Here is a 14,508-nt window from a genome sequence, read left to right on the forward strand (position 1 = left end):
ACTCACAACCCTTCGATTGGGAGTCCAACCCTCTAACCATTAGGCCACGACTTCCCCTTTTTCTTCATTGTAGACAGCATCACTGATTATACTGAGTTCTATTGACTGATCTATATATGATGAATCTCTATTATAGATCAGTGGTTCTATAGTATTTTGTCACGTCCCCCCACGCCGCTCGCATCCGGTGTAGACACGGTGTTATGAATTGTTTGTTGTTTTCCCTTATAAGGATTTGCGCTTCGAGGACACCTCCCCCAATAGCCACACCATACTAACTCTAACCCCTTCATTTTAGGTAGTTAATTTTTAGTAAGAAAAAAATAAAAGCTCAAGCAACAGTTCCTCTCAAGTTTGTAGGGAAGCTCGTCTCATTGTATGCCATACGCTTTCAGTGCGCTTGTACACTAGATTGCATTGTAAAGCCTGAGGAGAATAAACACAGAACGGAGAGTGATCATCATCCCACATTATTAGCTTGTTGGAAACAAAAATCAATTACGCTTTAAACTTGTAGCTGCGGCTGTCTCATTCAGACAGGCCCGCTTAACACCAACCGGGCAGGCTGGATCAATATGTCACCGCTAATTTTCAATTACTCACTGATTTGTTTCTTTAATTATTTATTTACTGCATGTTTTTGCGCTGATGTTCTGTTGATTTGCAGAAGCATTCTAAGGTAGTTCTACACGGGGAAAAAAAAAAGCTAGTAGAAGACTGTTCTGCTTGAATGCATTGAGATTTTATGAGATTCAGTTTTGTGCACATATTTTAGCTATGATTGGAAATAACCTTTAATGAATCTGATTTAAAGAACTAATCAAAAACATTTGGCTAGTCACATCTCTAAATGTTCAAATTATGTAAAAAAGAAAATTTAATTAACGTAACTTCATCTCATGACGAGTGTACATTATTAAAGTTGCAATGAAATGACACATTGTGATGTACAACAGAGGGTTACAGATTGAGGAAAAAAAGAGAGAAGTATGGGGGGCTTGGTTCTGTCAGTTGGTTCTTGATTGGATGAAGACCGATTTACTGTAAATGGGAGCTTGTAATTGATTTTAAGAAAAGACATGGTTTAAGTGGACTGAATGATTGGAGATATCTAGTAGGCATCACCAGAAAAGTCTGATGTTCAGTCTGATACAGCAAAAGTTAAAAAATAAAATAATGATAGATATTCTGAAAATAGATTTTTAGTTTTATGTGGTGTGACCGTCCCAAAGGATGAGGATTGTTCAGAGTGAATTAAAAGGTTGCTGGCTCAAGCTGTTGTGCCCTTGAGCAACAAGCTTAATCTCCAGAGAGATTGTCTTTGGAACAAGTAAGTCACTTTGGATTAAAGCTCTTAAAGATCTTTTAAATGGCTACTACTTACCTGCTTGCTTATCAGATTTCATCTAGTGAGGACACAATAGTTAATTACATCTTCAGAGCATGTGCCTGTTCGTCCTTTCAGATCAGGCACATATCAATAAGGGGTTTAAGCATTGGCAAACAAAGAATATATGCACTCAGTTTACTAAAACATGCCTTAGGTTTCCCCTATGTGTATTGCAATAGTAATTTACTTTATGCTAGTTGATTCTTGATGAATGTCTCAGTGGATTTTTGAAAACTGCAATGGATCTGAGAAGGGTGAATCTGATGATGAAATTCCTGGGAATTCTCGAATTCAAAGGGAAAATTAAGAGATTATATTTTGTACAAAGAGAATCATTTTGATGACCATTAAGATTCAGCACAAAATTGAAATTGCTATTGTGGAAAGAAAGATTGTATCAATGTAATGAAAATCATTCTGTTTTTTATGCAAAATATAAAGTACTGTTTAAAATTTTGGGGTGAAAAAGTAAAAGTTGTGTGCTTTTGAAATGTCCCTTAGGCTCACCAGGGCTTTATTTATCAAAAATACAGTAGAAATAGTAATATTGTATGATATTATTGTCATGTGAAGTATTTTAATGATATTTGATTGTTAATTTATTTTAATAAATATTATTAATAAAATCTTATATTTACACTTTTATTTTAAAATGTAATTAATTCCTGTAATGGCAAAACTTACTTTTCAGCAGCCAAGCAGCTATTACTCCAGTCTTCAGTGTCATCAGAAATTGTTCTAATATGCTAATTTGCTCGAGAAACATTTATTGTCAGATTTGTTGATGAATAGAAAGCTAAAACTATAATAATATTAATAATAAAAAAAAAAAAAAAAAAAAAAAAAACTTTTGAAATGTTTTAAATGTCTTTGTGTGTGTGTGTCTGTGTATTAGGGAGCATGAGAAATGGCATTTCTAAACAGCTGTTTGTATCAAGCAATTTTGTCATTTTTCAAAGAAAGGAAAAAGTTACATTTTAGGAGCCATTGGGTAGGGTCATTTTTAGTCTGAAGATGTCAGTGGTGTTATCTAAGTCAAATAAGCTGCACTCTCAAACTGATAGCATGTCTTAGTTAGAAGATGGTTAAATCAGTCACTGGCTCTGCCACCCTGGTTAGATGACACATACAACAACAGTGAGGGATCCATTCCAAGCTAACATGCTTTCTCGCGCGCGCACACATACACATACACACACACACACACTCACACACTCACTCCTCCCCCTTTAGTGTCAGCTAAAACAAGCTACTTCATAACCTAGCGCCGCTGAATCAGAGGGCAACCTTGAAGCATCCAGGAGTCTTTACTGGGCCAAGAGCAGTGTTGCAGTGTCAGCGCTCAGAGCCACACACTTCTCAGATTCATACACACACAAAGTCTCTTGCTCTCCTCTTCAGGAGTGAAATAGAAAGTATAAAATGCAGTAAGGCCTATGTAGCAGTCCTCCTCCTCTCACTCTCTTCTTCTTGTTTTGTCAGTCCTGTTGTGGGAGTATTTGAGGACTTTTAAAAGTGGCATGATCAATACTTCACATCATGGTACCATTAATTTAATAGTAAAGAAGACACGTATCATGCTGTAGCTGCTTTGTACTTGCCTTTTCATGCATTTTTTTGTTGTTGTTTTATTTATTTTTTTATATACCACATAATGATATTATAATTATTCCAATAAGAAAGATACATTTGGATTCAGAAGAATTTGGTATAATGATAAGAATTTGGTATTATTGGTTATATACACTCACCTAAAGGATTATTAGGAACACCATACTAAAACTGTGTTTGACCCCCTTTTGCCTTCAGAACTGCCTTAATTCTACGTGGCATTGATTCAACAGGGTGCTGAAAGCATTCTTTAGAAATGTTGGCCCATATTGATGATAGCATCTTGCAGTTGATGGAGATTTGTGGGATGCACATCCAGGACACGAAGCTCCCGTTCCACCACATCCCAAAGATGCTCTATTGGGTTGAGATCTGGTGACTGTGGATGCCATTTTATTACAGTGGACTCCGTGTCATGTTCAATAAACCAATTTGAAATGATTCAAGCTTTGTGACATGGTGCATTATCATGCTGGAAGTAGCCATCAGAGGATGGGTACATGGTGATCATAAAGGGATGGACATGGTCAGAAACAATGCTCAGGTAGGCCGTGGCATTTAAACGATGCCTAATTGGCACTAAGAAAGAAAACATCGCCCACACCATTACACCACGACCAGCAGCCTGCACAGTGGTAACAAGGCATGATGGATCCATGTTCTCAATCTGTTAAAGCCAAATTCTGACTCTGTCATCTGAATGTCTCAACAGAAATCATCAGAGACTCATCAGACCAGGCAACACTTTTCCAGTCTTCAACTGTCCAATTTTGTTGAGCTCATGCAAATTGTAGCCTCTTTTTCTATTTGTAGTGGAGATGAGTGGTACCCAGTGGGGTTTTCTGCAATTGTAGCCCATCAGCCTCAAGGTTGTGCGTGTTGTGGCTTCACAAATGCTTTGCTGCATACCTCAGTTGTAATGAGTGGTTATTTCAGTCAAAGTTGTCTTCTATCAGCTTGAATCAGTTGGCCCATTCTCCTCTAGCACCAACAAGGCATTTTTGCCCACTTGACTGCCGCATACTAGATGTTTTTCCCTTTCACACCATTCTTTGTAAACCCTAGAAATGGTTGTGCGTGAAAATCCCAGTAACTGAGCAGATTGTGAAATACTCAGACCGGCCCATCTGGCACCAACAACCATGCCACGCTCAAAATTGCTTAAATCACCTTTCTTTCCCATTCTGGCATTCAGTTTGGAGTTCAGGAGATTGTCTTGACCAGGACCACATCCCTAAATGCATTGAAGCAACTGCCATGTGATTGGTTGATGAGATAATTGCATCGTAATTTTTTTTATTTTATTTTTTTTTTACTGCCCAGCAATCAAGTCATTATTTTTAAGCTCAATGATTGTCAAAGATTGTGAAAGTAAAGTGATTGTAATATTTTGAAGATGGCAATAATAAGGAAGTAGGTAAGAGAGTATTGTGAGCCTTGCCATTTTCTCTGTATAATCTTACATCCTGCATTTAGTAATATGGTAAATACTTAAGTGCTGTTATTCAAATGCTTTATATATAGGTAAGGTTAGAGGAAAGGTAAGCCAAAAAAAAAAAATAATGTTCACCTACTGTCATGTTGTTTCAAACCTGCATGGCTTTTCTTTCTTTCTTTGAAACACACAAAAAATATATATATTGTACAATGTTGGTAACCAAATGAAGTGTTTGGTGACCAGTGATATCCATTATATGGACCAAAAACACTCTTGTGTTCCATAAAAAAGAAATACAGATTTGACAAAAAAAAAAAAAAAATTCTGGCTGAACTATCCCTAGTCACCAGTCTAACTGATCCAATATCTACTTGAATGATATTTTCCTATAGATCATATCAGTACAGAGAGTGGCAGCAGCTTCCAAGGGGTTGGACAGCTGTTTTAGAGCAAAATTCTTGACCTGGGTTAGTCGCTTGCCACCTGCTAGTACCAGCTGCTCCATGGTACCAGTATTCCCAGTGGGAGAGGGCATGATTGGTCCAGGAGGTGGGGCGGCCCTCATGGCTGACTGTGTCACAGATGCTCGCTTGATATTTGTGCACTAGTTTGAAAAGGTGACCTTTAGACAAGTGCCACTGAATAAGGTGCAGTTTCTGTAATGCTCTTCACATTCAGACCATCATCCCAGACCAGGGATCGGTCATTCTTTCCTCATGTCAGCTATTTTGGGTCAGCCGTAGAGCTTTTGAAAAGCATTGAAAAGACTTATTTTCTACAGTCTGGCGCAGTAAAAAATGGGATGTCACGTCTCAAACTGTGGGGTGCATGGGTGGCTGCTGAAACAAAGGATTTAGATTCTAATCTGCCTATTTACAGAGCCAAAGTTCAAATGGCAGTTTTGCTTAACGTTGCAGTATTTGGATAACTCCACTCGGCAGCAAGATTTGGAAATGTTCTTGGTAAGGGTCCAGGAAAAATTGAATGATAAAGTATTGGAGCAATGGGGCCACAAGAGCAGCACCGAAGATAAGAGACAAGCTGTCATCCTTAGATGCACACAAGTGTCTCACAGCTTGACTCTGAACTCGGCAGTCTGTGGAGGCTTTGACCTCGCATATGGCCTCGCATAAACTTTAAAGGGAAAGACTCTATCAGAGAAAAGTGATGGAGACTCATCTTCAATAAGAGCAGAGAGCAATACCGGAGCCTCTTGGTTCCAGTAGTTGACACTTTGTTCCCGTCTGAGCTCAAACTAGCGCTCGCACAATGCTTTTGATTAGCATCTAACTCTAATGCGCTCAATTTGCACGCTCGTCATTACCCGAGAAGTGTTAAAAGAGGTGCTCCTCACCATACTTGGTCTGGTCTGCAATGGCTATTCAAGCTAATTATGAATCCTTGTTTTCCGCCTCCTACTTGTTTGTTGTTTTTATGTCCTTTAGTAGTTCATTAAAACAAAAAGAGGAATTTTCCCGGCTGTGTTGTAATGGTCGACACTGTCATTCAGTGGAGTGAGTTTATTAAAACCGTTCCCCAGTAAAAAGCATCACATCGTTCACTAATGGCTTTGCACTCATTGGAACACCAATTACCAAGCTGCTGGTATTGATTTCAGTAAGACCCTAATGAGTTCTGGACCGTAAAGTTAATTATTTCCCCAAACAAGTGCAATTAATTTAAGTTGGTTACTTGCTTAAATGCCTTTTTTTTTCTTTTGATCAAATTTAGTCCTCATAGGATTTTTATTTTGTATTTTTTTTTATGTTATCTTCTGCTTTGTCTCACTTAGTCTTGAGTAAGTTTTCAGTTAAGTCCAACTTGCATATCCAATATGCTCGTTTCATATTTACTAAAATAAGCATGTGTCCATTAGGGGTGTAATAATGCACTGATGCATTTTAATCATTCTAAATACTTAATGTTGAATGTTATAATGACTATCATTTTCACTGAATTATTTGTTCATTATGTTATCCATATCTATTTAATTCCTGACGTATATTCATTTGTAAAATAATGTGAAACTTAAGGACGATGAATTCAACCAGACTGATGCGTCATGTTACTCTCCTGTACGCACACAATTGTTGAATAAAAGTCCTTATTTTTGTTTTCTTTGCACACAGAAAGTATTATTTTAGTTTCATAACGTTACGGTTGAACCACACTGACTGTTTTAACAACGTCTTTACTACCTTACTGGACTTGAAAATGTTAGTTACATTGCCGTCTATGCAGGGTCAGAAAGCTCTTGGATTTCATCAAAAATATCATAATTTAATACGACGGACAAATGTTTTACGGTTTTGGGACAACATGAGGGTGAGTGATTAATGAAAGAATGTTATTTTTTGGGTGAATTATCCCTTTAAAACTTGGTCTAGTGCAAACCAGACAAAAACAAATGATCGGAGACTAGTCTGTCTTGTGCTTTAAGCTTTGTATTTTGATACAGGAATAATGGCTTTGTTTTTCCCATTTATTTCATGTTGTGTTATGACAGTTTTTGTGATGGGTCTATGTTTTGGGAACACTGTGAGAGGCTTTGTGTGCTGAACTGCCTCGTTTTATAAATAGGCTTCTCATCAGAAGTTAAACAGATTTGCTTGAAGGTATTTGCTGTGTGGAGTGTAGCAGGATGCATTGAAACCCCTTTGCAGTTTGTATTTTCACACTGGTGCAGAAGAGAAGAGCTTCACAGAAGAGCTCACATTATCCTTTTGTACAGATGGGTAATTGCTAAATTATTTCAGGTTAAGTATTTTGCTCAAGGTTAAAAACATGTTTCTCCCTTGCTCTGTTTGATCTTCCAGTCCTCAGAATATAAGTGCTGTTCTCTTGCTTCCTGTCGAAGTTTCAGCTTGCCTTCATGGAGGATTGTATGATGCAAGGCATGTGACCCTAGGCTGGGTTGTGGCAGTCTCTGCCTCAGGTGGTGTGCCTGTGGGTTTACAAGGTACCAAAGTGTTAAAATGACACTTTAGGCCTAGTGGTTCTTGGCTGGAGTAAGCTGTTCTTGGAATGAGTCGCAATGTCTCAAAATAGTCAAACTGAGAATATCTAACCATCTGTGTGACCTGAAGGTAAAGTTTAATTGGTTGGTGCTGGAGGATAATTATTCAAAACACAGAATTCAGATCGCATCTAAATCACTAAAATTAATCCTTTTTAAAGTCTTAAAGTTGTCCAGGTAAAGTCCTGACTTGAATCCATTGGAAAGGATGTGAAGAGGACCTAAAAACATTGTACCATTGTGTTCTTTAGAAATTCTGTTAACCCCGGGGTGTTTCAGCGATGGTTGTTCCTTCACTTATAGACCTGTATAGTTTGATTTAGTTTAAATAAAAGTTATCTGTTTGTAAAAATATTGTAAAGGAATGAAAGTCTGGAAATGTTATTTTTTTATAATATGCAGAAGGAAAGTATGTAATGTGTTCAATAGCTAGGCTACATGCAGGAGTAGTGAAAACAATTTGGACTTTCATTGACTATTGGTACAAAACAGTTAAAACACAGCTGAATAAAACCAATTTATTAAGCAAATTCAAGCCTTTGTTCTTAAAAAGGTGCCTTGCTGCATCCCATTGGTTTCATCCCAGCTTCACAGAATACAAGTATTCAATTAAAATGTTATCTGGTTTGATAGAAACTAGAATTTTTTTTTCTTTTTTTTTCCACTTGCATGTGTTTAATTTTATTTCTTTTCACTCGCCTCTTAATGAGGAAATTATTTATTCCATGCATTGCTGGTTATGAAAATCATGGTATTGTTTTGTGTAAGAGAGAGTGCTGGTTTTCAAAAGGCTTTTTTTTAGTAACTGTGAATCTGTTTTGCTGGTTTACATCAAGGCAGTTGCCGTTCGTAGCTTTTACCTCATCTTTTTTCCCCTCTCTCTATTTCTCCTTTACCATGTCTGTGGGCTCTAATTGGCCCTATTCATTCCTGTGCCCCCCGACCCGCTTCTGTTGTTCCTCTCTGTGCTCCTGCTTTGCATGCTGACTTGGCTAATATCTGAGCCATTGAAGAAATCTACACTTCATCCTGGATGAAAAATGTTAGCATTTAGGGAAGAAACAGAGTGAATATAATTGAAATACATCGCTGCGGTGAACGTTAACTCATTAATCATTTGACAAAGACAGAAAGAGTCAAAGGACATCATATTAAAGGAATGTTCTGGTTTCAATATGGATTAAAAATTGTAATTATTAATTACCCCTGGAAATAATGTTTTTTTTTTTTTTTTTTTTAATAGAATAAACAGAACAGAGTTGGGCAATACACTTTAAAATATTGTTTATAGCCACAAGTATAGCATAGCCACACAATTTCTTTTTTTTTTTTTTTTTTTGGTTGTGTGCCAAACCTCCATTAAATCTTAAAAGTGTTCCTCTTGATTTTGTCACCACCGTTCCCCAGGTCGCTCTTTAACTGCCAAGCTCCTCATTTCTGACAAGGATAATCTTCTCCTCAGGGATTATGACACTGTTCTATAGTCATCACTTTTTCCCAGTTTAGCTCATATTAGCCAGCGCCCTCTGGCTTAGCAGGTCCAGCTTTGTATCTGAGTTCAAAAGGAACATCTGAGATTTGCCTGACGGTTCAGCAGTAAGTCCATTAAACCAGCAAACTGATCATTGCGAGCTCCAGCCCTATGGTTCAAAGCCCAGTCAGAAGTATGCACCCAACTGTTGCCAGCAGTGTTCCCATAATACCTTTCTTTAAGAAAATAAACGTCAGGCTGGGCTTCATAATGGGACCCATTACAACTTGGTTCAAAAAGACTGCATGGTGAGAACATGAAAGCCTAATATTTGTTTCCACTGGTGAGAGATGCTGTGTGGTTTTCACATCCACTTAGGTTACCTTTGACCAGGACGATTCTGGCAAACATAAATTGTCCAGCTCAACATATTTTACTTTACGAAATTGCACACCTAAATTGTTCCCCTTAGCTTTAATACCGACCACTCCCAAGTTCTGCTGTGTTTATCACTACAGCCTGCTGGTTGGAACTCAGAGAAAAGCCATGCTTAAGCATTCACTGCACATTTTGCTGTTTGGGGCTTTTGTGGTGAGTATGCAAAGTACCCAAACTTTTATTTGCTTGTCTCTCTCTCCATTTCTCCAATGCCCGGGGGCTGGGTTTGCTGTATTAGGAACAGGAACGTTATCTCTGCAGTGTTGAGAAGGAGCCTATTGCTGCACTTTGGTGGCAAGGAGCACGTTTGCTGAGTGTAATAGGCGTCATGGTAACCTGATCAGCACAGTAATTGTCTTGGCAACCTGAGGAAATTAAGGGGAAAGCATTTGAAATGCTTTTGCTGGCCCAGTGCCTCCATCTTTGACTTGTGATGCTAGCATTTGATCAAATGGCCTTATTATTAGCTTTGTCTGGAAAAAGTTTAGCTACAAAGGCATTCTGTGCTCTAGATGCCTTTTTTTTCTTTTGTCTTATTGATGCTTCCATGGTGAAGTCATTATTGCTATTTCAAAACAGCCTCGACTATGCCAACCAGTTAACATTACGTTGTATCTTGACATTTAATTTAAGAAAATTTTGAGGAAAGAAAAAAGAAACAAACAAACTATATTTAGTTTATCAATACATCAGAACAGTTCTATTTTTAAATAAATCTATTCATCAAAGAGTCCTTGAATAAATAAATAAATAAATATTAAGAGGCACACATGTTTTCAATATTTGAACATTTGTATATGCATATTTATGCATGTACTTCACAGATTCAGTGTTTGCGATTGGGTTATTTTGCAACAACCGTACAAGAAGAACTGAGCCCTCAGTAAAATTAAATACTCAACATTAATTTCATTCATTCAGATTGATATTTATTTATTTTTCTCTCTCAGGTTGTTATGGTGTCGATGGTGAAAGTGACTCGATCATGAGCTCGGCCTCGGAGAACTCGACAGAACCGTGGTTCTGTGACGCGTGCAAGAATGGCGTCACGCCCAGCTGCGAGCTCTGTCCCAGTCAGGACGGCATCTTCAAAGAAACTGATGCGGGGAGGTGAGTTTTAACCGATGCTCGGTCTGATATTACATTTATTATCATTAGCACGCTCATTAAAGGCACAGCCATCCCCGTCACACCTTTCCTTGTTTGAGTTACTCCATTAATCGTTGTATATCCATTTAAAGTTTTATGCCAACCTCTGAGCTAAGATTCTGGAAAAATGCCAAATAAGTGAAATACTTGAAGAGGCGCAGGCATGTGCAGGATGAGTGAAGGAGAGAAGAAGTGGTGGATTTGGCTAGGAGGGAGGGATGGGGCTGAGAGAGAGGGAGCGGAAGAGGAAGAGACAGTCGTCTGAAGCGTGAAGACTCAAGCCACGTTATCACTGATAGTGCTCCTCAGCCCGCCTGCACCCAAATTTACTACTTCACTAGAGCATGAAAAACACAGCAAATTAAAGTGTGGAGCGTGCGCTTACCAAAGATGGATATCTTTATATTGGACTTCGGATTCTCCTTCCTAAAGTCTGCATTTGAAATTCTGTCACACCAAATGGCCAAGTTAAGGGTACATTTGGACCTGTAACTTGAGTATTTCCTCTTCTCAATGGCTTAAGGATTAAAGTAGTTATTGAAGGAATAGTGAATAGTAGTCCATTAACTAGATGCTGCTTTGTTCTGCTAACAATGGACCTGTGAATTAATGCTATTACAATCATATGATTTGTTATTCAGTCCATGAATTGAATAAGGAACTGGCCTTATACTATGAAAACTGTAAAATTAGATATTATGGATGAATGCTCAACTTTGCTTTGTTCTGCTGAAGGTGGGTGCACGTGGTGTGTGCCCTTTATGTTCCAGGGGTCGCATTTGGAGATATTGACAAGCTGCGGCCTGTGACACTCACAGAGATGAACTACTCAAAGTATGGAGCAAAGGCAAGTATCCGAAGTTACTAATGACGTACAGTTAAAAAAATGTATTAAAATAACAATAACCAGCTAATCAAGGTCTTCAGGATCACTTGAAAAGTCAGAGGGCTGTGGGTCCCCAGGAGCAGGGTTTGAAGACCTATACTGAACATTTATGTAATTTCTTTCTTCTGCTGCAAAATACACCATACTGTGAAATTCTAAAATGTTATGAAATATACATAACACTTACACTCACCATGACTGCATTTATTTGAATAGAAATACAGTAAAAACAGAACTTTAAGTTGTAGTAATATTTTTATATTTTGCAACTTAAAACTATTTTAATGGTTATGTGATATTAGGGTAAGCTGTCTTCAGTGTCAAATGATCTTTCAGAAATCATTCTAATATGCTGATTTAGTGCTGAAGAAATATTCTGAAACATTCAAGAAACCTAGTAGCTGTTTTTCAAACATTTTTTAAAAAAAGTCCTAAAGAACAGCTTTCATTTGAAATGGAAATGTTTCGTAACATTATAAATGAGTTCACTGACACTTTTGATCAATTTAATCCACCCTTGCTGAATAAAAGTATGAATTAATATTTATATAAATAAGAAACTTCACTGGTAGTGTATTTGTATGGTAGTGTAGGTTTCACTGTATAATATGTACACATTTTTATTAAGAAAACAGAAATGAACATGAAATGAAAACAATCAATAAAATCACGGATTAATTCATGCATCCTAGATATTATTCAAACAAATTTAAATTGCTTAAAAAAAAACTTTTTTTTTGACACTATTTTAAAAACTAAATAAATTCCTGATAAAAAATGTGAAGTGCTGACTTCCTTCTTTGAGCAAAGGGCGTCTTTCACTTCCCTCCCAAGAATTTCTGTCGACTGTAGACATTTTGACATTTACTCTATCTGACATTATTTTATGTGTCAGTAAGTCAGAAGAGGTTCCTTTTACTGGGAAGCAAATTGCTTTAGAAGCACCTGAAAGGCTTTCTTTAATGGTTTGTGCTGTACATGTGAAAAGAAATTACTCCTAGAGAAAGCCTATTATTATTTTAATTTTGAACTCCGTAATTGGAGAAAGTCAAATGGGCTTTTAGAGACTCAGTGTCCACCTTATCTTTAACATAGAACTATACAGTAAATGAATGTGGGATTGTTATAAAGGTGGTTAAAGATATTTGTTCCATATCCAAGCCTTGTTACACAATCAGCTTTCAGTTTACCTTTCTTTCTTGACTGTAAAAATAGAAATAATCCCCAATCTCTAGTAGGAAAGTAATAATATGTGAAGTCAACAAATGCTCAAAAGTTTTCCGTCATTTTTTTCTTAGTACTTAAGTTTTCTGTCATTTGCTGTTGTCACAATAGCCTGTTAATGGTTTACAGGAGTGCAGTTTGTGCGAGGATGCACGCTTTGCTCGCACAGGTGTTTGCATCAGCTGTGATGCTGGAATGTGCCGCTCGTTCTTCCACGTTACATGTGCTCAACGAGAAGGGCTGCTGTCTGAAGCTGCTGCAGAAGAGGCAAGTGTGTGCTCATCCTCTTTGATCTGAGTTATTTGATGTTTTTCTCCAACTTCCCCACAGTCGCGCTGTTGTGATGCCAGATTCTTAATGTTTAGTGGCATGCTTTTAACATTCCAGCTCTCATTCACCATTTTCAAAAAAAAAAAAAAAAAAAAAAAGTATTTATTTATTTATTTATTAATTATATGTATATTTTTTTTCTCAAATCCATTTAAACACAAATACTGATTTTTGTTTTTTACTTCATACCCACATTTGTTCGATTCTATTGGACTGTGCTTTTTTTTTTTTTTTTTTTATTATATTCTGGATATTTCTTTTTACGGTTATGAAAATGGATGAAGACTGGGTTTTCCAAGCTCTAAAATAACAAAATCATCATGAAGATGTCATAAAAATGTACCATTTGACTTGTATGCGGTAGGAAAGTTTCTCAAAAAATTTGGAGAATTTTAGCCATACCACAACTGCTCCCCAGTGGATACTCTGCAGTGAATGGGTGCCGTTAGAATGAGAGTCAGAACAGCTGATAAAAACATTACAATAATCCTCAAGTAATCCACACTACTCCAGTCCATCAATTTACATCTTGTGCAAATGTCTTGATGGATAGTGATGTGAGAGGACAACAGCGGATGGACTTTTTCACAGGAGGAAGCATTATTATGTATAACAGACTGTCCTTTTGGCCAGAATCAACAGTCTAAAATGAATTGTTTCTTACAAACATGCAGTTTCTGGCTTCTAAAGATGTTAATTGATGGACTGGAGTCGTGCAGGTTACTTGTGGATTATGTCACTTTTTTATCAGCTGTTTTCTCTAATTCGAATGGCACCCATTCACTGCAGAGGATTCACTGGTGAGCAAGGTATGGCATTCTAAATCTCTCCACATCTGTTCCAGTGAAACAAACTCATCTACATCTGAGATGGCCTGAGGGAGAGTATGTTTTTTGGTGAACTGTACCTTTAGGAAGATACCGATTCTCTGTCAACACCTTTTTCACATGCACGTTTGATCTTTATTAAATGCTGGAGTTTATCTAACTGATACCTGTAAGCGTAGAAAGAGGGCTCAGAGCACGAGGTCATCCAGTTGAATAAATTCCCAGCCCAGGCCAAGCTCACAGATGATCAGCCTCGTGGTTAAAATATGCAGTCCATATTAGAGAAGCATATGATGGTGGTGTTCAGCGCAGATAAACACTGGCGAAAAGTGCCTACTCACTGCAATCCACTTAATCCAGTCAGCTGTGCAAAGCGCCTCATATCAACAGGTGAGTGGGCTGATAGCATCCAGCGAGACACCTTAAGCCTAAATGATTCTGTGGATGACAGAAAATGGTTGTGCTTCTATCTGCCCTCAAGGGAGGGGGGTGGAATGTTATGCTTGTGAAGAGGAGATGTGAGCTCAGCTAGAGAAACTTGCTGCTAACGTCTCAGCTGCAGAGATTTGAAACTGCTGAAATAGGCTGTCATTGTCTAAGGTTCCCTCCCCTTCCATAGAAGGCTGTTTCTGAGAAAGGCAGAACTTCAGTGCCTTTCCATTCCTGGAAAAATCCCACCAGCCTCACATCAGTCATTGTCTTGCCCCCCAGCATCAGCTCCCACATTC

The 14,508-nt window shown here is 37.8% G+C and overlaps 1 protein-coding gene across 2 annotated transcripts in view; it reads left to right on the plus strand.

The window, feature by feature from the left end:
- The window catches only part of LOC113091751 (PHD finger protein 14-like), an 84,218-nt gene that overhangs the window by 5,185 nt on the left and 64,525 nt on the right, over positions 1-14,508 (plus strand). For both annotated transcript variants that reach the window (XM_026257380.1, XM_026257381.1), the window contains exons 5-7: positions 10,315-10,474; positions 11,249-11,360; positions 12,753-12,890. In XM_026257380.1, the coding sequence (XP_026113165.1) occupies positions 10,315-10,474; positions 11,249-11,360; positions 12,753-12,890 (410 nt within the window). The remainder of the gene's footprint in view (positions 1-10,314; positions 10,475-11,248; positions 11,361-12,752; positions 12,891-14,508) is intronic.

The sequence above is a fragment of the Carassius auratus genome, unplaced genomic scaffold (assembly GCF_003368295.1).
Source record: "Carassius auratus strain Wakin unplaced genomic scaffold, ASM336829v1 scaf_tig00214282, whole genome shotgun sequence".
Classification (NCBI taxonomy): domain Eukaryota; kingdom Metazoa; phylum Chordata; class Actinopteri; order Cypriniformes; family Cyprinidae; genus Carassius; species Carassius auratus.